The sequence below is a fragment of the Macaca fascicularis genome, chromosome 2, assembly GCF_037993035.2.
Source record: "Macaca fascicularis isolate 582-1 chromosome 2, T2T-MFA8v1.1".
Classification (NCBI taxonomy): Eukaryota; Metazoa; Chordata; class Mammalia; order Primates; family Cercopithecidae; genus Macaca; species Macaca fascicularis.
The window spans coordinates 909985-928673 of NC_088376.1; the positions used below are offsets into that span (position 1 = coordinate 909985).

Sequence of the window (18689 nt, forward strand, 5' to 3'; positions counted from 1 at the left end):
TCCTTTTCTAGTAATCTTTCTTAATATTGAATTCGGCCGGGCGCGGTGGCTCACACCTGTAATCCCAGCACTTTGGGAGGCTGAGGCGGGCGGATCACGAGGTCAGGAGATCGAGACCATCCTGGCCAACATGGTGAAACCCCGTTTCTACTAAAAATACAAAAAATTAGCTGGGCATGGTGGCAGACGCCTGTAGTTCCAGCTACTCAGGAGGCTGAGGCAGGAGAATGGTGTGAACCCAGGAGGTGGAGCTTGCAGTGAGGCGAGATCGCACCATTGCACTCCAGCCTGGGTGACAGAGCGAGACTCCAGTTTAAAAAAAAAAAAAATTTTAATTCATTGAAAATCACTGAACAATAACAAATGAATGCCAAGGACAGTTTTTCTTTTCCAGAACGTTTCAACTTATGAATTCTTTCTAGAACTGCTTTTTTTTTTTTTTTTTTTTGGTTTGTTTTGTTTTTTTGAGACGGAGTCTTACTCTGTCGCCCAGGTTGCAGTACAGTGGCACGGTCTCAGTTCACTGCAACCTGTTTCCCAGGTTCAAGCGATCCTCCTGCCTCAGCCTCCCAAGTAGCTGGGATTACAGGTCTGCACCACCACGCCCAGCTAATTTTGTATTTTTAGTAGAGATGGGGTTTCACCATGTTGGCCAGGCTGGTCTCGAACTCCTGACTGCAAGTGATCCACCCACCTCGGCCTCCCAAAGTGCTAGAATTACAGGCGTGAGCCACTGCACCCGGCCTGGAACTTTCTTTGGATGTCAATCCTGTAATGATTGATCCTGAATTTTTCTTGTCCTTTTTTGCTTATTTACCATCTGCATTGTTTTTATTCCATTCTTAGAGAGATTTCCTTAACTTTGTCTTCCAACTCTTTTTTTTTTTTGAGACAGAGTCTCTCTGTCACCAGGCTGGAATGCAGTGGCACAATCTTGGCTCACTGCAACCTCCGCCTCCCAGGTTCAAGTGATTCTCCTGCCTCAGCCTCCCTAGTAGCTGGGATTATAGGCACCCATCACTGTGCCTGGCTAATTTTTGTATTTTTGGTAGAGACAGTGTTTCACTATGTTGGCCAGGATGGTCTCAATCTCTTGACCACATACATGATCCACCCACCTTGGCCTCCCAAAGTGCTGGGATTACGGGCTCTTTTTCTTTTTTCTCTTTTTTTTTTTTTTTGAGACAGAGTCTCGCTCTGCCGCCCAGGCTGGAGTGCAGTGGCGGGATCTCAGCTCACTGCAAGCTCCGCCTCCCGGGTTCACGCCATTCTCCTGCCTCAGCCTCCCGAGTAGCTGGGACTACAGGCGCCGCCACCTCGCCCGGCTAGTTTTTTGTATTTTTTAATAGAGACGGGGTTTTACCGTGTTAGCCAGGATGGTCTCGATCTCCTGACCTCGTGATCCGCCCGTCTCGGCCTCCCAAAGTGCTGGGATTACGGGCTTGAGCCACCGCGCCGGGCCTCTTTTTCTTTTTTTTCTGAGACTGGGTCTTGCCCTGCCTCCCAGGCCGAAGTGCAGTGGCACGATCACAGCTCACTGTAGCCTCAACCTGGGTCCCAGGCCCAAGTGAGTAGCCTCCCGAGTAACCGGGACCACGGGTGTGTGCCACCATGCCTGGCTAATTGTTTTATTTTTGTAAAGTCAGAGTCTCACCGTGTTAACCAGGCTGATCTCAAAACCGTGGGCTCAAACAATCCACCCACCTCGGCCTCCCAAAGTTCTGGGATCATGCCTGTAACCCCAACCACAACTGGCCTTATCTTCCAACTCTTGTGTTTAATTTTTCAAAATGTTATGCTAACATTGATTTCTAAGAGCTCTTCCCTGAGTTTTTCATTTTTTATGGTATCCTTTTTTGTCACTCAGGCTGGAGTGCAGTGGCATGATCTTGGCTCACGGCAGCCTCGACTTCCTGGGCTCAAGCAGTCCTCCTGCCTCAGCCCCTCAAGTCGCTGGGGACGCAGGCATGACCAGCTAATTTTTTCTATTGTTTTGTAGAGATGGGGTTTTGCCAGGTTGCCCAGGCTGGTCTCGAACTCCTGAGCTCAAGTGATCTGCCTGTCTTGGCCTCCCAAAGTGCTGGGATTACAGGTGTGAGCCACCATGCCCAGCCTTCTCATATAGTTCTAAGAACATTAATTATAGTTGTCTGTCTTTGTTTTAAATTGTCTTCTGTTTCTTGTATTGTCTTTCTTCTCTCTGAGTTACTTTTTCTCCCATTTGTTTTAGTTCTGTTTTGTTTTGTTTTGTTTTTGAGACAGAGTTTCACTCTTGTTGCCCATGCTAGAGTGCATGCGCCCGCCTCGGCCTCCCAAAGTGCTGGGATTACGGGTGTATGGTGCCCACCTCGGCCTCCCAAAGTGCTGGGATTGCAGGCGTATGGCACCTGCCTTGGCCTCCCAGAGTGCTGGGATTATAGGCATATGGCGCCTGCCTCGGCCTCCCAGAGTGCTGGGATTACAGGCGTATGGTGCCTGCCTTGGCCTCCCAGAGTGCTGGGATTATAGGCATATGGCGCCCACCTCGGCCTCCCAGAGTGCTGGGATTACAGGCGTATGGCGCCCACCTCAGCCTCCCAAAGTGCTGGGATTACAGGCATATAGTGCCCGCCTTGGCCTCCCAGAGTGCTGGGATTACAGGCGTATGGTGCCCGCCTTGGCCTCCCAGAGTGCTGGGATTACAGGCGTATGGTGCCCGCCTTGGCCTCCCAGAGTGCTGGGATTACAGGCATGAGCCACCACACCCATCCTTCTGTTTTTTTGTTTTGTTTTGTTTTGTTTTGTTTTTTAATTTACATCTAAATTTTTTAGAGGAAAATGTTACTCTGTCACCCAGGCTGGAGTGCGGTGGCACAATCATAGCCCACTGCAGCCTCAAACTCCTGAGCTCAAGTTATCCTTCTGCCTCAGCCTCCTGACTAGCTGGAAGACATTTGCCACTATGCCCAGCTAATTTTTTTTTTTTTTTAAGAGACGAAGTCTCACTATGTTGCCCACGCTAGTCTCCAACTCCTGGCCTTAAGTGATCCTTCCACCTTGGCCTCCCAAAGTGTTGGGCTTATAGGTGTGAGCCACCGCACCTGGCTCTAGTCTCTGCTTTTAATGTTAGGGGAATTGTGTTGGGTCATCTTTGGCCGTCCGTTTGTATTTAAGAGTAAAGTGCAAAGAAGCTGATGGATGCTGTGCTTTGCGCATGTGAACAGCGCTGCACTGTAGCAAGGCTGGGCAGAAAAGAAAAGCCCATCTTATCCCTCGGGCACCATACGCCTGTAATCCCAGCACTTTGGGAGGTCTAGTCTTTGCTGGGAGGGGTGAGGGGCAGTGAAGAAGTAATGGTTACTCTCTCACTACCCGTGTGTTGAGAGCTGGACAGGGAAAGGCTGGGGAAACTCACTGTCCAGTGAGCAGAATGTTTTTCGGTCCTCCTGTTTTTAGCATGGCCCTTCATCTCCACCTCCAGCTGTGTCTGGTGTCTGTCTCCAAGTCCAAATCCTCGGTTCAACCATTCCAGGAAACCAAAACTGACCAAACACCCGTGATCTCCCGAGAGAAGGAAAGGCAGCTGCCTGGCCACAGGCCTGGGGAAGGGAATCAGGTCATCCTGCTCCTTTGCCAGACTTTCACTCACTCCCCCTGGATTTCACCCTGTGGCACGGTTGAGCCTTTGAAGATGTGTGGTGGCTTCATGTGCTGAGCTTTTCTGGGTGCCTGTAGCTTTATTCCATTTTCTTCTTCTTGGTTTCTCATTCTGTACACATTTAGATCTCATTTTTCTCTCATCTGCTTTATATCTTCTTTCTTTTTTTTTTTTTTTTTTTTTTTTTTTTTTTTTTTTTTTTTTTTTTTGAGACAGAGTCTCGCTCTGTCACCCAGGCTGGACTGCAGTGGCGCCATCTCAGTTCACTGCAAGCTCCGTCTCCCGGGTTCACGCCATTCTCCTGCCTCAGCCTCCCGAATAGCCGGAACTACAGGCGCCACCACCTCACCCAGCTAGTTTTTTGTATTTTTTTAGTAGAGATGGGGTTTCACCGGGTTAGCCAGGATGGTCTCGATCTTCTGACGTCATGATCCGCCCACCTCAGCCTCCCAAAGTGCTGGGATTACAGGCTTGAGCCACCGCGCCCGGCCTGTATCTTCTTTAATTTTGCTGATGTCTGTCAGCTGCATCGTTTCTTCTCCCAATCTGTTTGTCTTCACAGGTTTACATCTTTTATTATTTCTTGCCTGTTATTTTAGTATTGTTTCAGGAGGGAACGGAGGGCTGGGCATGGTGGCTTACACCTGTAATCCCAGCACTTTGGGAAGCCGAGGTGGGCGGATCACTTGAGGTCAGGAGTTTGAGACCAGCCTGGCCAACATGGTGACACCCCACTTCTACTATAATACAAAAATTAGCCAGGCATGGTGGTGCGCACCTGTAGTCCCAGCTACTCAGGAAGCTGAGGCAGGAGAATTGCTTGAACCCTCGAGGTGGAGGTTGCAGTGAGCTGAGGTCACGCCACTGCACTCTAGGCTGGGCGACAGAACAAGACTCTGCCTCAAAAAAAAAAAAAGAGGGAACAGAAATAAATGCGTGTGTTCACCTGCTAAATAAAACAAGAAAGAGCACATAGTTATGTCAAGTGAAGTTAGGGTGAAAATTATACCCATAATATAACTTAGTTTTGTAAGAGAAAACTTATAGCGTGTATTGACTGGAAGGAAATATAGTAAAATTTCAATGATAGTTAACTCCAGATAGTGGGAGTATGGGTGATTTTTATTTCTCTTCATACTTTCTTTGCATTTTCCAGATTTTCTAAAATGGGCACTTTTTTTTTTTTTAATACCCTAAGTTCTAGGGCACATGTGCACAACGTGCAGGTTTGATCCATAGGTATACCTGTGCCTTGTTGGTTTGCTGCCCCATCAACTCGTCATCTACATTAGGTATTTCTCCTAATGCTATCCCTCCCCCAGCCCCCTACCCCTCGACAGGCCCTGGTGTGTGATGTTCCCTGCCCTGTGTCCAAGTGTTCTCATTGTTCAATACCCACCTATGAGTGAGATCATGGCGGTGTTTGGTTTTCTGTCCTTGCAATAGTTTCTCAGAATGATGGTTTCCAGCTTCATCCATGTCCCTGCAGAGGACATGAACTCATCCTTTTTTATGGCTGCCTAGTATTCCATGGTGTATATGTGTAAAAATGGGTACTTTTATAATCTCATGTAAACCATATTTGTTTGTTCCAATAAACCTGTCCTTGGGATACTGAATTAATAGTAGAGGGAAAGTATTCATTCTGCAGCTTTCTTATCTATTTTTTGTGATCTACGAGTGGGAAGTACAAAATCTATAGTTTGTTTTGGCAATGACAATCTCAAGATTCTAGTTAACTCTGTGCTTTTAAAAATTCTTGTCTGGGCTCAGTGACTCACGCCTGTAATACCAGCACTTTGGAAGGCCAAGGCAGGTGGATCACCTGACGTTAGGAATTTGAGACCAGCCTGGCCAACGTGGCAAAAACTCCATCTCTAATAAAAATACAAAAATTAGCCAGTGTGGTGGCGCCTGTAATCCGAGGTACTTGGGAGGCCGAGGCAGGAGAATTGTTTAAACCCAGGAGGCAGGGGTTGCAGTGAGTCGAGATCGTGCCTCTGCACTCCAGCCTGGAGAACGGAGTGAGACTCTGTCTCAAAAAAAGAAAAATAAATACATAAAAATAAAAATTCTTGAGTAAAAATCTTTACCTAGCTGCAGTTTAGTGAGAAGTCTTTTTTGTTGTTTTGTTTTGTTTATTTTGGTATTGTTTTGCTATTTTTTGTTTGTTTTAAACCTAAATGATGGGATTGCTGGAGAGAAGCAGAAGGCTGTTTCTCAGAGCAGATTGAGAAACAGTCAAATAAAGTAGCTAAGTTCAGAGGCTCTGATGTCAGACAGTCCTGAGTTTGATCCCCTTTCTGCCATTTACTGTTTGTGTGACCATGGCAAGCGTGTTAGTCCAGGTCTTCTGAGAAATGGTTGCCAAGATGGAATTATTCACGCAAAGATTTTATCAGGGGAAAGATCTGCGTGAGAGAAAATGGGGAGGGAACCCTCAGAACCAGTGCAAGGCCGACCCCCAGTGAAGGACAGGCTAGAAGACACGGCTGTGTTTGGTAAGGTCATCAGGAGTCCTTGAGCCAAAGTCAACCATCAGAGATGCCCTGGCTCCCCAGGAAAGGCCCGTCCCCTGCGATTCCTGCCACACTTAATAATGGGATGGGAGCAGTCTGTGGGCAGTGTGGCCTCGGCACACACAGAAGGTGTCAGAGCCTGGAAGCCGGGACCCTTGCTGATTTACGCCCCCTGTAGGTGGAGATCGGTGAGGCACATTCTCACATCCAGCACATCAGCTTACCTTAGCTGTCCACACCGCGTTTTCTCGTCGGTAAAATAGGAATCGGGCTGTTGTGAGGGCAAGAGTGTGTAATTAAAGTGTCCAAAGTAGAAAGGATTCTTCTTTCTCCTCTTGCTGTCTTTCTCTTCTTCACTTTTTCTCAGCAGCAACTATTTTAGATTCAACACTGATAAGCCAGAAAATCTTCCTCCAATCTATTAAAACAAATCTGTCTTTTAAAACGTGTTATTGAACATGTGTGAGGTGGACCAGCACCATTGGCATCCCTTGGGAACTCGATAGAGATGCATGTTTCAGGGCCCCTCCCAGACTTGCTGAGTCAGAGTCTCTGGGGGTGCAGTCAAGGAATTCGGTTTTCTTACGTGCAGGTGATCCTTGTGCACGCTAAGGTTTGAGGGGCACTGCTCTAAACACAAATCATTCTTATATCTTCTAGGGAGGAAAAAGGAAGAAAACAGATAATATCACTTCAAAAACAGCTAATTAATGTCAAAAAAGAATGGCAATTTGAAGTCCAGGTAAGAATTACCTGCTTAACACCACAAGTAACTGAGCTAACACAGCTATTAAATATATGGAAGCCATCTTAAGCAGAGAAGAGTTACGCATAAAAGATCGTTGTTTCTTCTGGTGTTCCTTTACTATTGAAAATATAGCCGGGCGCGGTGGCTCACGCCTGTAGTCCCAGCACTTTAGGAGGCTGAGGCGGGTGGATCTCCTGAGGTCAGGAGTTTGAGACCAGCCTGGCCAACATGGTGAAACTCCATCTCTACTAAAAATACAAAAATTAGCCGGGTGTGGTGGCACGCACCTATAATCCCAGCTACTTGGGAAGCTGAGGCAGGAGAATCGCTTGAACCCTGGAGGTTTCAGTGAGCCGAGATTGCGCCACTGCACTCCAGCCTGGGCTACAGAACAAGATTCCGTCTCAGAAAAAAAAAAAAAAAAAACAGAAAATATAAAGAGAGCAACTAGAGAGCTGGCCTGGGTTGTACAGGTGTGTCTGGAGTATAGAGCCCTAGGAGACCCCATCCCCCTGGAGCTCTTAGTTCTCATCCTCGTATCCCACCCCACAAACACCCCCACACTCCCCCACAGGGGGCCTCGCCTCAGACGGTCTCTTGTATTCTCGCATCCCAGATGGAAAAGTACGTTCCTGAAGAAGACATTAAGCACGTTATGAACCTTCTTATACGTGGTGGTTGGGCTTTATCATGTTATTTATATTGTATTTTGAGGATAAAGTGGATTTGCGAGCTTTTGTGGTCATTAGGACCTAACCTCATATCTAGTTTACTTTTATAAGAAAATGCATCCCGAGTTTTAAGGAATGGACTTGCAAAACAAAGTTGGGGCTATAACCTAAGCAGTTAGAAACAAGTCATATTAGGATGACTGATAACTTTTCTATGAGCAGTTTAGAAAGTTACAGAGGATGGCCCGGCACGGTGGCTCACGCCTGTAATCCCAGCACTTTGGGAAGCCAAGACAGGTGGATCACGAAGTCAAGAGATGGAGACCATCCTGGCCAACATGGTGAAACCCCGTCTCCACTAAAAATACAAAAATTAGCTGGGTGTGGTGGCGGGTGCCTATAGTCCCAGCTACTCAGAAGGCTGAGGCAGGAAAGTTGCTTGAACCCGGGAGGCTGAGGTTGCAGTGAGCTGAGATCGCGCCACTGCACTCCAGCCTGGGTGACAGTGTGAGACTCCATCTCAAAAAAAAAAAAAAAGAAAAAGAAAAAAGAAGGTTACAGAGGATGGCCTGTTATCAGCTTTTCATTGACTAGCTGTTTGGAGAAGTTTATGCTTCACAGAAGGGAATTTTCATTATTCCCTACATAGATGTTGGAAAACTATTTTATTTATATTTTTTATTTTTATTTTTATTTTTTGATGGAGATGGAGTCTCACCCTGTCCACTCCATCACCCAGGCTGGAGTGCGGTGGCGCGATCTCGGCTCACTGCAACCTCTGCCTCCTGGGTTTAAACAATTCTCCCACCCCAGCCTCCCGAGGAGCTGGGACTACAGGCGTGCACCACTGTGCCCACCTAATTTTTAAAATATTTTTGGTAGAGACAGGGTTTCGCCATCCAGGCTGGTCTCAAACTCCTGACCTCAGGTGATCTGCCCACATCAGCCTCCCAAACTGTTGAGATGACAGGCATGAGCCACCATAGCCAGCCTACGTATTTATTTTAGACACAGGATCTCACGCCGTCACTCAGGCTGGAGTGCAATGGCACAATTATAGCTCATTGCAATCCTGGGCTCAAGCGATTCTCGCACCTCAGCCTCCCGAGTAGCTGGGACTGCAGGGCACTCCACCACACCAGGCTGTGGTTTCATTGTTTGTAGAGGTGGGCGGAGGTGGGGTCTTGCTTTGTTGCCCAGGCTGGTCTCCGTCTCCGGGCCTCAGGTGTTTCTCCCTCCTTGGCCTCTCAAAGCACTGGGATTACAGGCATGAGCTGCTATGCCCAGCTGAGAGAATATTTTTATTTTATTTTATTTTTACTGATTTTTGTTTTGTTTTGTTTTTGAGACATGGTGTTACTTTGTCACCTAGGCTGGAGTGCAGTGGAGTGATCTCAGCTCACTGCAACCTCCACCCCCCAGGCTCAAATGATTCTTCTGCCTCAGCCCCCAGGTAGCTGGGACTACAGGCACCCGCCATCACACCCAGATAGTTTCTTAAATTTTCGGTAGAGACAGGGTTCCACTACGTTGTCCAGGCTGATCTTGAATTCCTGAGCTCAAGTGATCTGTCCACCTTGGCCCACTGCCATAGCGCTAGGATGATAGGTGTGAACCACTGCACCGGCCTGAGAATATTGTACGTATATGTGGAATAATTGTTTTTAAGAGGTCACTAGGAGGTGGAAGGATCACTTGAGGCCTGGAGTGTGAGACCAGCTTGGGCAACATAGCAAGACTCCGTCTCTATAAATAGATAAATTATAAAAATAACCGGAAAAGTAAAAAAATTATCTGGATGTGGTAGTACACATCTGTAGTCCTAACTGCTTCGCAGGCTAAGGTGGGAGGACTGCATGAGCCTAAGAGGTCGAGGCTGCAGTCTCCCCACTGCACTGTAGCCTGGGCGACAGAGTGAGACCATCTCAAAAACAAAGTCATTAGACTTTCTTTGAAGATATTATCTTTAAGTCTTCCAAGCAAATTGCATAACACCTTCTCTTATTTTGTATTTGCCAATTACAAAGCACCTTAGGTAGCTCTAGGTCTTGATGTCATTATCCCTATTAACCCTCTGCGTGTAGCTTATATTTTTTGAAAACCACTTTTCTTCTCTGAGAAGCTGCATGAAAACTAGTTTGCGTTTAAGTTTTCTCTGTAACGAATAGACTTTTTCAGAGGTTTCCTAGCTCTTTTCCCTGAAAAACTCTCATAATTTAAAAAGACTAATATAAATATCTTCTATTTTAAAAGTCATGAATCTTTTGAGATTATCTTATAGTAGATAAACATCTTTTACGTATGTTTTAAAATAGAAGATATCTATTTATTTATTTATTTTTATTTTTGAGACGGAGTCTGGCTCTGTCGCCCAGGCTGGAGTGCAGCAGCTCGATCTCAGCTCATTGCAACCTCTGCCTCTCAAGTTCAAGTGATTCTGCTGCTTCAGCCTCCCAAATAGCTGGGATTACAGGTGTGAGCCACCATGCCTGGTTAATTTATGTGTTTTTAGTAGAGATGGGGTTTCACATATTGGCCAGGCTGGTCTCGAACTTCTGACCTCAGGTGATCCACCCGCCTTGGCCTCCCAAAGTGCTAGGATTACAGGCGTGAGCCATCACACCCGGCCAGAAGATATCTACGTTAGTCTCCTTTTAAGCCCTCCAAAACAATGTCAGAAGAAACCTCAGATTTAGCACTTTGCCAGTTAACTCCCGTCCTGCCATGAGGACCACACCTGTTGATGGTAGAATTTTCAGCCCTTGCTCCTGAGACTTACCTCCTGAATTGTATTCTCAGCCAAAGTAAAACCAAAGCGGAATATCACTCAGATATTGGGATCATCAGCAAAAGAATAGGTTAAGAAACCAAGATTCTGCTTCATAGTGGGTCTTAAAAAACAAGAAAAGAAAGAAACCAAGACTGGAAGATCCAAGGCAAGCCTTGGAACAAAAAAGAGCTACCAAGAGGAAATCAAGTTAAATCCCTAGAGCTACTGAAAACCGGTCATCAGGTCAAGGTTGGAAAACAAGAAGATAGGAAGCATATGCACGTTAGGGACCCGTGGGTCAGAAAACGATGCCAACAGGAATGGCAGGTTTCTGTATATGAAAGGGTTGGTGGTAGCTTAGATGTGTAGGATTAATTGCCTTAGATACTTGGCAGAAAGAAAGAGTCGCAAAGGAAATAAAGTTTCAGACTTCTGAACATCAATATCCAAAGCAAGATATCAATGGATCAGCATTTTCATGAAACTACTGGGAAAAAAGGAACCAAGATTCGTATATAAAAATCTATCTTTTATATATCAGCAACAGACTTAGAATAGAAAATTGAAAATTTATATATATTATTATAATAGCATTAAAACTATCAATACCTAGCATTGAATCTAACAGCAGCAACAAAAATAATAGTAAAACACACACCACCAGGCCCAGCTAATGTCTGTGTTTTTAGTAAAGAAGGGGTTTTGCCATGTTGCCCAGGCTGGTCTCAAACTCCTGACCTCAGGTGATCCACTTGCCTCAGTCTCTGAAACTGCTGGGATTACAGGTGTGATCCTCCACACCTGGCTTTTTTTTTCTTTTTTTAAATTGAGATGGGGGTCTCTCTTTGCTGCCCAGGCTGGTCTTGAACTCCTGGCCTCAAGCAGTCCTCCTACCTCAGCTTCCCAAGTAACTAGGATTATTGGAGCTCAGAATTTATTCTGAGTCTGTGGGCTCGTATAGTATCAGCCAGTATTCTAAGTCATAGACAGACAAATAGAAATGTTATTTTGTTTTATGTTTTTGAGATGTGGTCTCACTCTGTCCCCCAGGCTGGAGTGCAGTGGCGCGATCTCGGCTCACTGCAACATCTGCTTCCCGGGTTCAAGTGATTCTCCTACCTCACCCTCCCAAGCAGCTGGGATTACAGGTGCACGCCACCACACCTGGATAATTTTTGTATTTTTTTTTTTAGTAGAGACGGGGTTTCACCATGTTAGCCAGGCTGGTCTCAATCTCCTGACCTCAAGTGATCCACCCGCCTCAGCCTCCCAAAGTGCTGGGATTCCAGGCGTGAGCCACCGTGCCTGGTCATAATGTTAATTTAATAGAGAACTATTTTTTTCCTGTGGCTTTGGTCTCTTTAATAGACAACATCCCCATTTTCCTTTTGCTGTCCAACCAGAGTGGCAACCTGAGGTCTGAGAAAGTGCCAACTTCCCAGACAGTAGCTTCCAAACTGCCAGGAGCCAGTACTCCGTTCTGTACTTTGTGTACAATCATGAAAGCAGACACTGCCATTAAAAGCCCTTGGCTCACGTTATTATGGCGGCCCTCAGAGCCTTGTAACTCGAGCTGGTAGCCTGCCTCTTCTCATTAGTAAATCATGCTTCTCTGAATTCAAATAGCAAGTCCAGAGGTCCAGATCTGAAGGCAGTTTTGGGATTTGGAAGTAAAGTTTGGTCTGCCGTGAAAACCCAAAACGGACGCATCCGTCCATGGACCTGACCACGAGGAAGGTTCCAGACACCATGGACAACTAGGATTCAAGGTTGTAGTGAAGGCAAATCTTTTCTTAGTGAAAATCTGAAAAGGAACCTGTATCCCACTGCGTCTAGGCTGGCTCTTCTCGCACACTGGGGAGAAGAGGAAATGGAACAGCACTTCTGCTCGCTTGTTAGTGTGCCGCAATCGTGATTTTACCATCATAGCCTGTCAGGATTTTATATCTTCCTCTGTGTTTCCGCACTGTCACCTGGAGGGCCATAAAAATGTTTGTGCAAAATACCAATCCAGGAAGGAACTCAGAGTACTCAGAGGCCCATGGCAACGGCGTTAAAACCAGATGCCTTTGGCTTGGCACAGCCAATGTTGTATGTCCTTATAAACACTTACAATGGCCGGGCGCCATGGCTCACGTCTATAATCCCAGCACTTTGGAAGGCCGAGGCAGGTGGATCACCTGAGGTCGGGAGTTCGAGACCAGCCTGACCAACATGGAGAAACCTTGTCTCTACTAAAAATACAAGATTAGCCCAGCGTGGTGGCGGGTGCCTGTAATCCCAGCTACTCAGGAGGCTGAGGCAGGAGAATCGCTTGAACCTGGGAGGCTGAAGTTGCAATGAGCCAAGATCGTGCCATTGCACTCCAGCCTGGACGACAAGAGCAAAACTCCATCTTAAAAAACAAACAAACAAAAAACCACACTTACATGATGCAGTACCTTCTGTTTACCAGGGGCAGAGGCTAAAGACTTTTAACTCTATATTTCTATCTTCATATTGTTACTCTGAAGTCTTAATATTCAATCTGAGAAAGAAAAATTACCAGAACATGCTCTTGAGTTTTCAAAAGTATATTTTTGTATGTACAGACACTATTCAATAAATACCTGTCTACACTATTTAGATTCTGTGAGAAACAAAACTACAGTTATCAGTGTGGGCTGAGGTTTTCTGCAAAAGGTTTTATTTACTTGAGTGATATATAAGGTGGACCTTGAAGGAAATCTAAGGGATCATATAGGTAAAAGGATTCCAGTCGATGAAGTAAAACCATCACATTTTCGCTTTAACTCTAGTCTTCCTAAAGATTCAAACCTAGGCTGGACACAGTGGCTCATGCCTGTAATCCCAGCACACTGGGAGGCCGAGGCGGGTGGATTGTTTAAGGCCAGGAGTTTGAGACCAGCCTGGGCAACATGGCAAAACCTCATCTCTACCAAAACATAAATAGAAAAAATTAGCTGGGTCTGGTGGTGCATGCGCCTGTGGGCCCAGCTAGTCGGGAGGCTGAGGTGGGAGGCGGAGGTTGCAGTGAGCCGAGATTGCGCCATTGCACTGCAGCCTGGGCAACAGAGCGAGACCCTGTTTCCAGAAAAAAAAAAGAAAGATTCACTGACTGCCATACAATTTGGAAATAGAAGGGAGGGAAGGGGAAGAAGGAGAAGAAATGGGCGGGCACGGGGGCTCACGCCTGGAATCCCAGCACTTTGGGAGGCCGAGGCAGGCGAATCACCTGAGGTCAGAAGTTGGAGACCAGCCTGGCCAACATGGTGAAACCCCGTCTCTACTAAAAAGAAACACAAAAATTAGCCAGGCGTGGTGGCGCAGGCCTGTAATCCCAACTACGTGGGAGGCTGAGGCAGGGGAGTCCCTTGAACCTGGGAGGCGGAGATTGCAGTGAGCCAAGATCGCGTCACTGCACTCCAGCCTGGGCAACACAGCGAGACTCCATCTCAAAAAACAAAAAAAGAGAAATGGGGGACGACAGGGGAGAAGGGAAGTGCATATAGAAAGAATGGAAGAAAAACAGTGAGCCAAAAGCAGACATCTCTTAAAATTCATTTCATCAACGTTTATTGAGCATGTAAGTTGTGCCAGGCACTCCAGCCTGGGCAGAATTTTACAGATGAGAAAATAGGCTTAGTGAGGTTCAGTAATTTGCCTGCAATCCTACAACTTATAAGACAATGTGAAATACTAAGACATATTTTTAAAGGGCCTATAGCATATTCTCTGCCAGAGATGCTCAGTCTCTTCGGAATGATTCTGATCTAGTCGGAATAACTGTCATACAATTAGAATGATTCTGTAGAATTATATCACAAAGTTAGTAGACAAAATAACTTGAAGAATTCCATTCTGATTCATCTTAGGGACCTTTTTTAGACAGGGCCTCGCTCTGTTGCCCAGGCTAAAGTGCATGAGTGTGGCTCACTACAGCCTCGGCCTCGGGCTCAAGGGATTCTACCACTGCAGTCTCCTTAGGAGCTGGGACCACAGGCGTGTGCCACCAGGCCCAGCTAATTTTTTCATTTTTTTGTAGAGACAGTTTTTGCTGTGTTACCCAGGCTGGTCTTGAACTCCTGGGTTCAAGTGATCCTCCGGCCTTGGTTTCCCAAAGCACTGGAGCTATAGGCGTGAGCCACCCCACCGGGTTGGGGCCTAATGATACTTTAAGTCAAGCTTGTCCAACCTGCAGCCTGCAGGCCGCACGCAGCCCAGGATGGCTTTGACTGGGGCCCAATACAAATTCGTAAACTTTCTTAAAACATTATGAGAGATTTGTGTGTGTGTGTGTGTGTGTGTGTGGTTTGTTTGTTTGTTTGTTTTTTGTTTCAGCTCATCAGCTATTTTTGGTATGTTTTGTGTGTGGCCCAACACAATTCTTCTTCCAATGCGGCTCAGGGAAGTCAAAAGGTTGGACACCCCTGCCTCTGCTTGCTTTCCTTAACAGAGGATTTGTCCAATTACCACTTTGTTTTTTCTTTGAATAGTTACTTAGAATTAATTCCCTAGGTACTTGGAAGGCTGAAGAGGGGATTGCTTGAGTCTGGGAGTTCAAGACTACAGTGAGCTGTGATGGTGACACTGCATTACAGCCTGGGGGACACAGTAGACCCTACCTTAAGAAAAAAAAAGGAGGCTGGGTGCAGCAGTGGCTCCTGCCTGTAATCCTCGCACTTTGGGAGGCTGAGGTGGGAGGATCCTTTGAGCCCAGGATTTCAAGGCCAGCCTGGGCAACATAGTGAGACTCTGTTTCTACAATAATAATAATAATAAGCTGAGTGTGACGTCATGCACTTGTAGTCCCAACTACTCTGTAGGCTGAGGCAGGAGGATTTCTTGAGCCTGGGAGGTCAAAGTTACAGTGAGCCATGATGATGCCACTGCACTTCAGCCTGAGTGACAGAACAAGACTGTCTCAGAAACAACAACAACAACAACAACAAAAAGCCGGGCACAGTGGCTCATGTCTGTGATCCCAGCACTTTAGGAAGCCAAGGCAGGAGGATCCCTTGAAGCCAAGAGTTTGAGACCAACCTGCGCAACAGAGTGAGACTCCCTGAGACCCCATCTCTAGAAATAGTAAAAAGTTAGCCAGGCGTAGTGACATGCGCCTGCAGTACTAGCTACTCGGGAAGATCGCTCGAGCCCAGGAAGTGGAGGTTATAGTGAGTTGTGATCAAGCCACTACACTCCAGCCTGCGTGACAGAGGGAGATCCTGTCTCTGAAAAAAAAAAAATTGTTAATAAAAAAGAACTAATTCTACCCTACTTAATGGTTAAGATGAAAGGCGGTTGGAGGCCGGGCGCGGTGGCTCACGTTTGTAATCCAAGCACTTTGGGAGGCCGAGGCAGGTGGATCACCTGAAGTCAGGAGATCAAGACCATCCTGACCAACGTAGAGAAACCCCGTCTCTACTAAAAATACAAAATTAGCCGGGCGAGGTGGCGCATGCCTGTAATCCCAGCTACTTAGAAGGTTGAGGCAGAGAATCGCTTGTATCCGGGAGGCGGAGGTTGCAGTGAGCCTAGATCACGCCACTGCACTCCAGCCTGGGCAACAGAGCAAGACTCTGTCTCAAAAAAAGTAAAAAAAGAGAAGAAAGGCGGTTGATGTCTAGAGGAGGGCGGACCTCGGTTGAAGCACTTTTGCTGCTGGTTGTGTGCTTGTTTGCTGTGCTGTCAGGGCACCTCCCTGTGGACTCACTCACACAATGATTCTTCCAAACAGTTCTTTTCAAACAAATGTTACCTCCCTGACTAAAAGCTTTCCAAGGATTCCCACCACAGTTGGAATAAAACCTGAATTTCTCAGTCAGGCGTCCGAGGTCCTGTGTGGTGCCCTTACCTACCTCCAGCCTCATCCTGTCGTCCCCTCAACCCTCACTAGGCTAGAGCCTCCGGAGTTTTCTTTCCATTCCTGGAATGTATTCAGGTCTTGATGGCTTCAGGATTTGGGCATATACTTTTTCTTATTTTTTTTTTTAGAGTTCCCTTAACCCTATTTTTCTATTCTTTTTTCCTTTTTTCTTCTTCTTTTTCTTTTCTTTCTTTTTTGAGACAGAGTCTCATTCTGTCACCCAGGCTGGAGTGCAGTGGCGCGGTCTCAGCTCACTTCAACCCCCACCTCCCGGGTTCAAGCGATTCTTCTGCCTCAGCCTCCCGCGTAGCTGGGATTACAGGCACACGCCAGCATGCCCAGCTATTTTTCATATTTTTAGTAGAGATGGGGTTTCACCATGTTGGCCAAGCTGGTCTCAAACTACTGACCTAAGGTGATGCCCCTGCCTCAGCCTCCCAAAGTGCTGGGATTACAGGCGTGAGTCCCGGTGCCTGGCCAAGCCTGTTTTTCATGGGGTGGGCTTACGTATCCTTCAGGTATTGAATGAACCATCGCTTCCTTGAGAGAGTCCCTCTCAGACCTTCCAGAGTCTAATGTACCTCGAATGAACCATCACTTTCTGGAGAGAGTTCCTCTCAGGCCTTCCAGAGTCTAATGTACCTCGAATGAACCATCACTTTCTGGAGAGAGTTCCTCTCAGGCCTTCCAGAGTCTAATGTACCTCGAATGAACCATCACTTTCTGGAGAGAGTTCCTCTCAGGCCTTCCAGAGTCTAATGTACCTCGAATGAACTATCGCTTTCCCAAGAGTCCCTCTCAGACCTTCCAGAGTCTAATGTACATCGAATGAACCATCACTTTCCCGAGAGAGTCCCTCTCAGGCCTTCCAGAGTCGAATGGACTCCTCCCTTGTTATTTCCTCCCACAGCCTGTCAAGCTTTCCTTTTCTATCATTTTGCACAATTTTTGAAAGTTTACACATGTGTTTGTCTCTTTTTAACCACCTCTCTTCTATTAGACTGTAAGCTCTATGAGGGCAGGGAATATGTCTGTTTAGATCTCCATGATTTTCCTAGAGCCTAGCTCTAGGAAGAGCCTGGTGCTGAATAAATATTCAGCCTGGTGCTGAATAAATATTTTTCTTAATGACTATTGAGTCCTTGCAATTGCCAAGCACTTGGTGACCTGCAAAAAGAAAGCGTTTTCACACGTGTTCTCAATGAAACCTAATAATCTCTGAGATACTTCAGTCAGGGTGGGTGTTGTGTGTGTGTGTGTGTGTGTGTGTTTTATAGAAAGTAAAAAAGTTGGAGATTTGACTAGGCCAAGTTCACACAGCTGGAGGCCTGGGTGGGAAGTCAGTTCTTTTCATCATTTTGACCAGTGTTCTTCCTACCAAAATGAGAAATCTGTGTGGGAAATATGGACATACCAGTAATGTGCCTGGGAACTAATCTCCGCCCTGATTCGCCCTGATTCTTCGAACTGCTGTATTACTCACTTTCCTCTCTTCATGATTGTTGGCTAAATTTCCCGTTGTGTGACAGCGGAAAACTAGTTCCCGTTCCTTATTGATTTACACTTATAAAAGGGAACCTTAAGCCACTGGCTGAACTGAATGGCGGTAGAATGTATTTTCAATTTAGAAACCTGGTCTTTCCATTGCAGAGTCAGAATGAATATATTGCTAACCTCAAGGACCAACTGCAAGAGATGAAAGCAAAATCCAACTTGGAGAATCGCTACATGAAAACCAATACTGAGCTGCAGATTGCCCAGACCCAGAGAAAGTGTAACAGAACAGAGGAAGTCTTGCTGGAAGAGATTGAGGTAATCCCTGGGACATTAGTGAAGAACCCAGGAGATGGCATTTGAGCTGTCACTCCTGATCCTGTCTCAGCTAACAAAGGAGGGAGATGAAGATTTCCTCCATCTCTCTCGGCAACAGCCCCTCCACTTGAGGTTGAAAATGGAAGCCTAAATGAGGATACACATGTTCGCAAGCGGAGATTCCAACGGGCTGTAGCCTCCTTCTCCTGCCTCATAATGACTTTGAAAATTGGCTGTACTTTCTCTCCTCGGTCACTTCTTATTTTATCAAACCAATCGCCATTTCTCTAATTATAGGGAGAGGGCAAAACAAGATCCTTAGTTATGGCAGGATTTTGCTGCTGTTTGTTTTATCTAGCCAGTACTTTTCACTCCTCCAGTAAGAAATACAGCATCTTGAGAGGTGAACTTCATTCAAACCTGAATTTATGGAGATGAGAAGTCATGGTGAAAAATATCAGGAGGAAGAAAGTGGTAGATCTTCTTTGAGGGGAATGCGAAATGGCGCGCGCGCGCGCACACACACACACACACACACACACACACACACACACACACTGCACACACATACACAAAGCCAGGCACTAGTCCCAGCTAATTGGAAGGGAGGCAGGAGGATCCTTGAGTTTGAAGCCAGCCTGGGCAACATAGGGAGACTCCCTTCTC

At 46.4% G+C, this 18689-nt stretch overlaps 1 protein-coding gene across 20 annotated transcripts in view; it reads left to right on the forward strand.

The window, feature by feature from the left end:
- Positions 1–18689, forward strand: part of DRC9 (dynein regulatory complex subunit 9) — a 69817-nt gene that overhangs the window by 28031 nt on the left and 23097 nt on the right. For all 20 annotated transcript variants that reach the window (XM_065539338.1, XM_015444569.3, XM_045387332.2 and 17 more), the window contains 2 exons: positions 6817–6898; positions 17862–18023. In XM_065539338.1, the coding sequence (XP_065395410.1) occupies positions 6817–6898; positions 17862–18023 (244 nt within the window). The remainder of the gene's footprint in view (positions 1–6816; positions 6899–17861; positions 18024–18689) is intronic.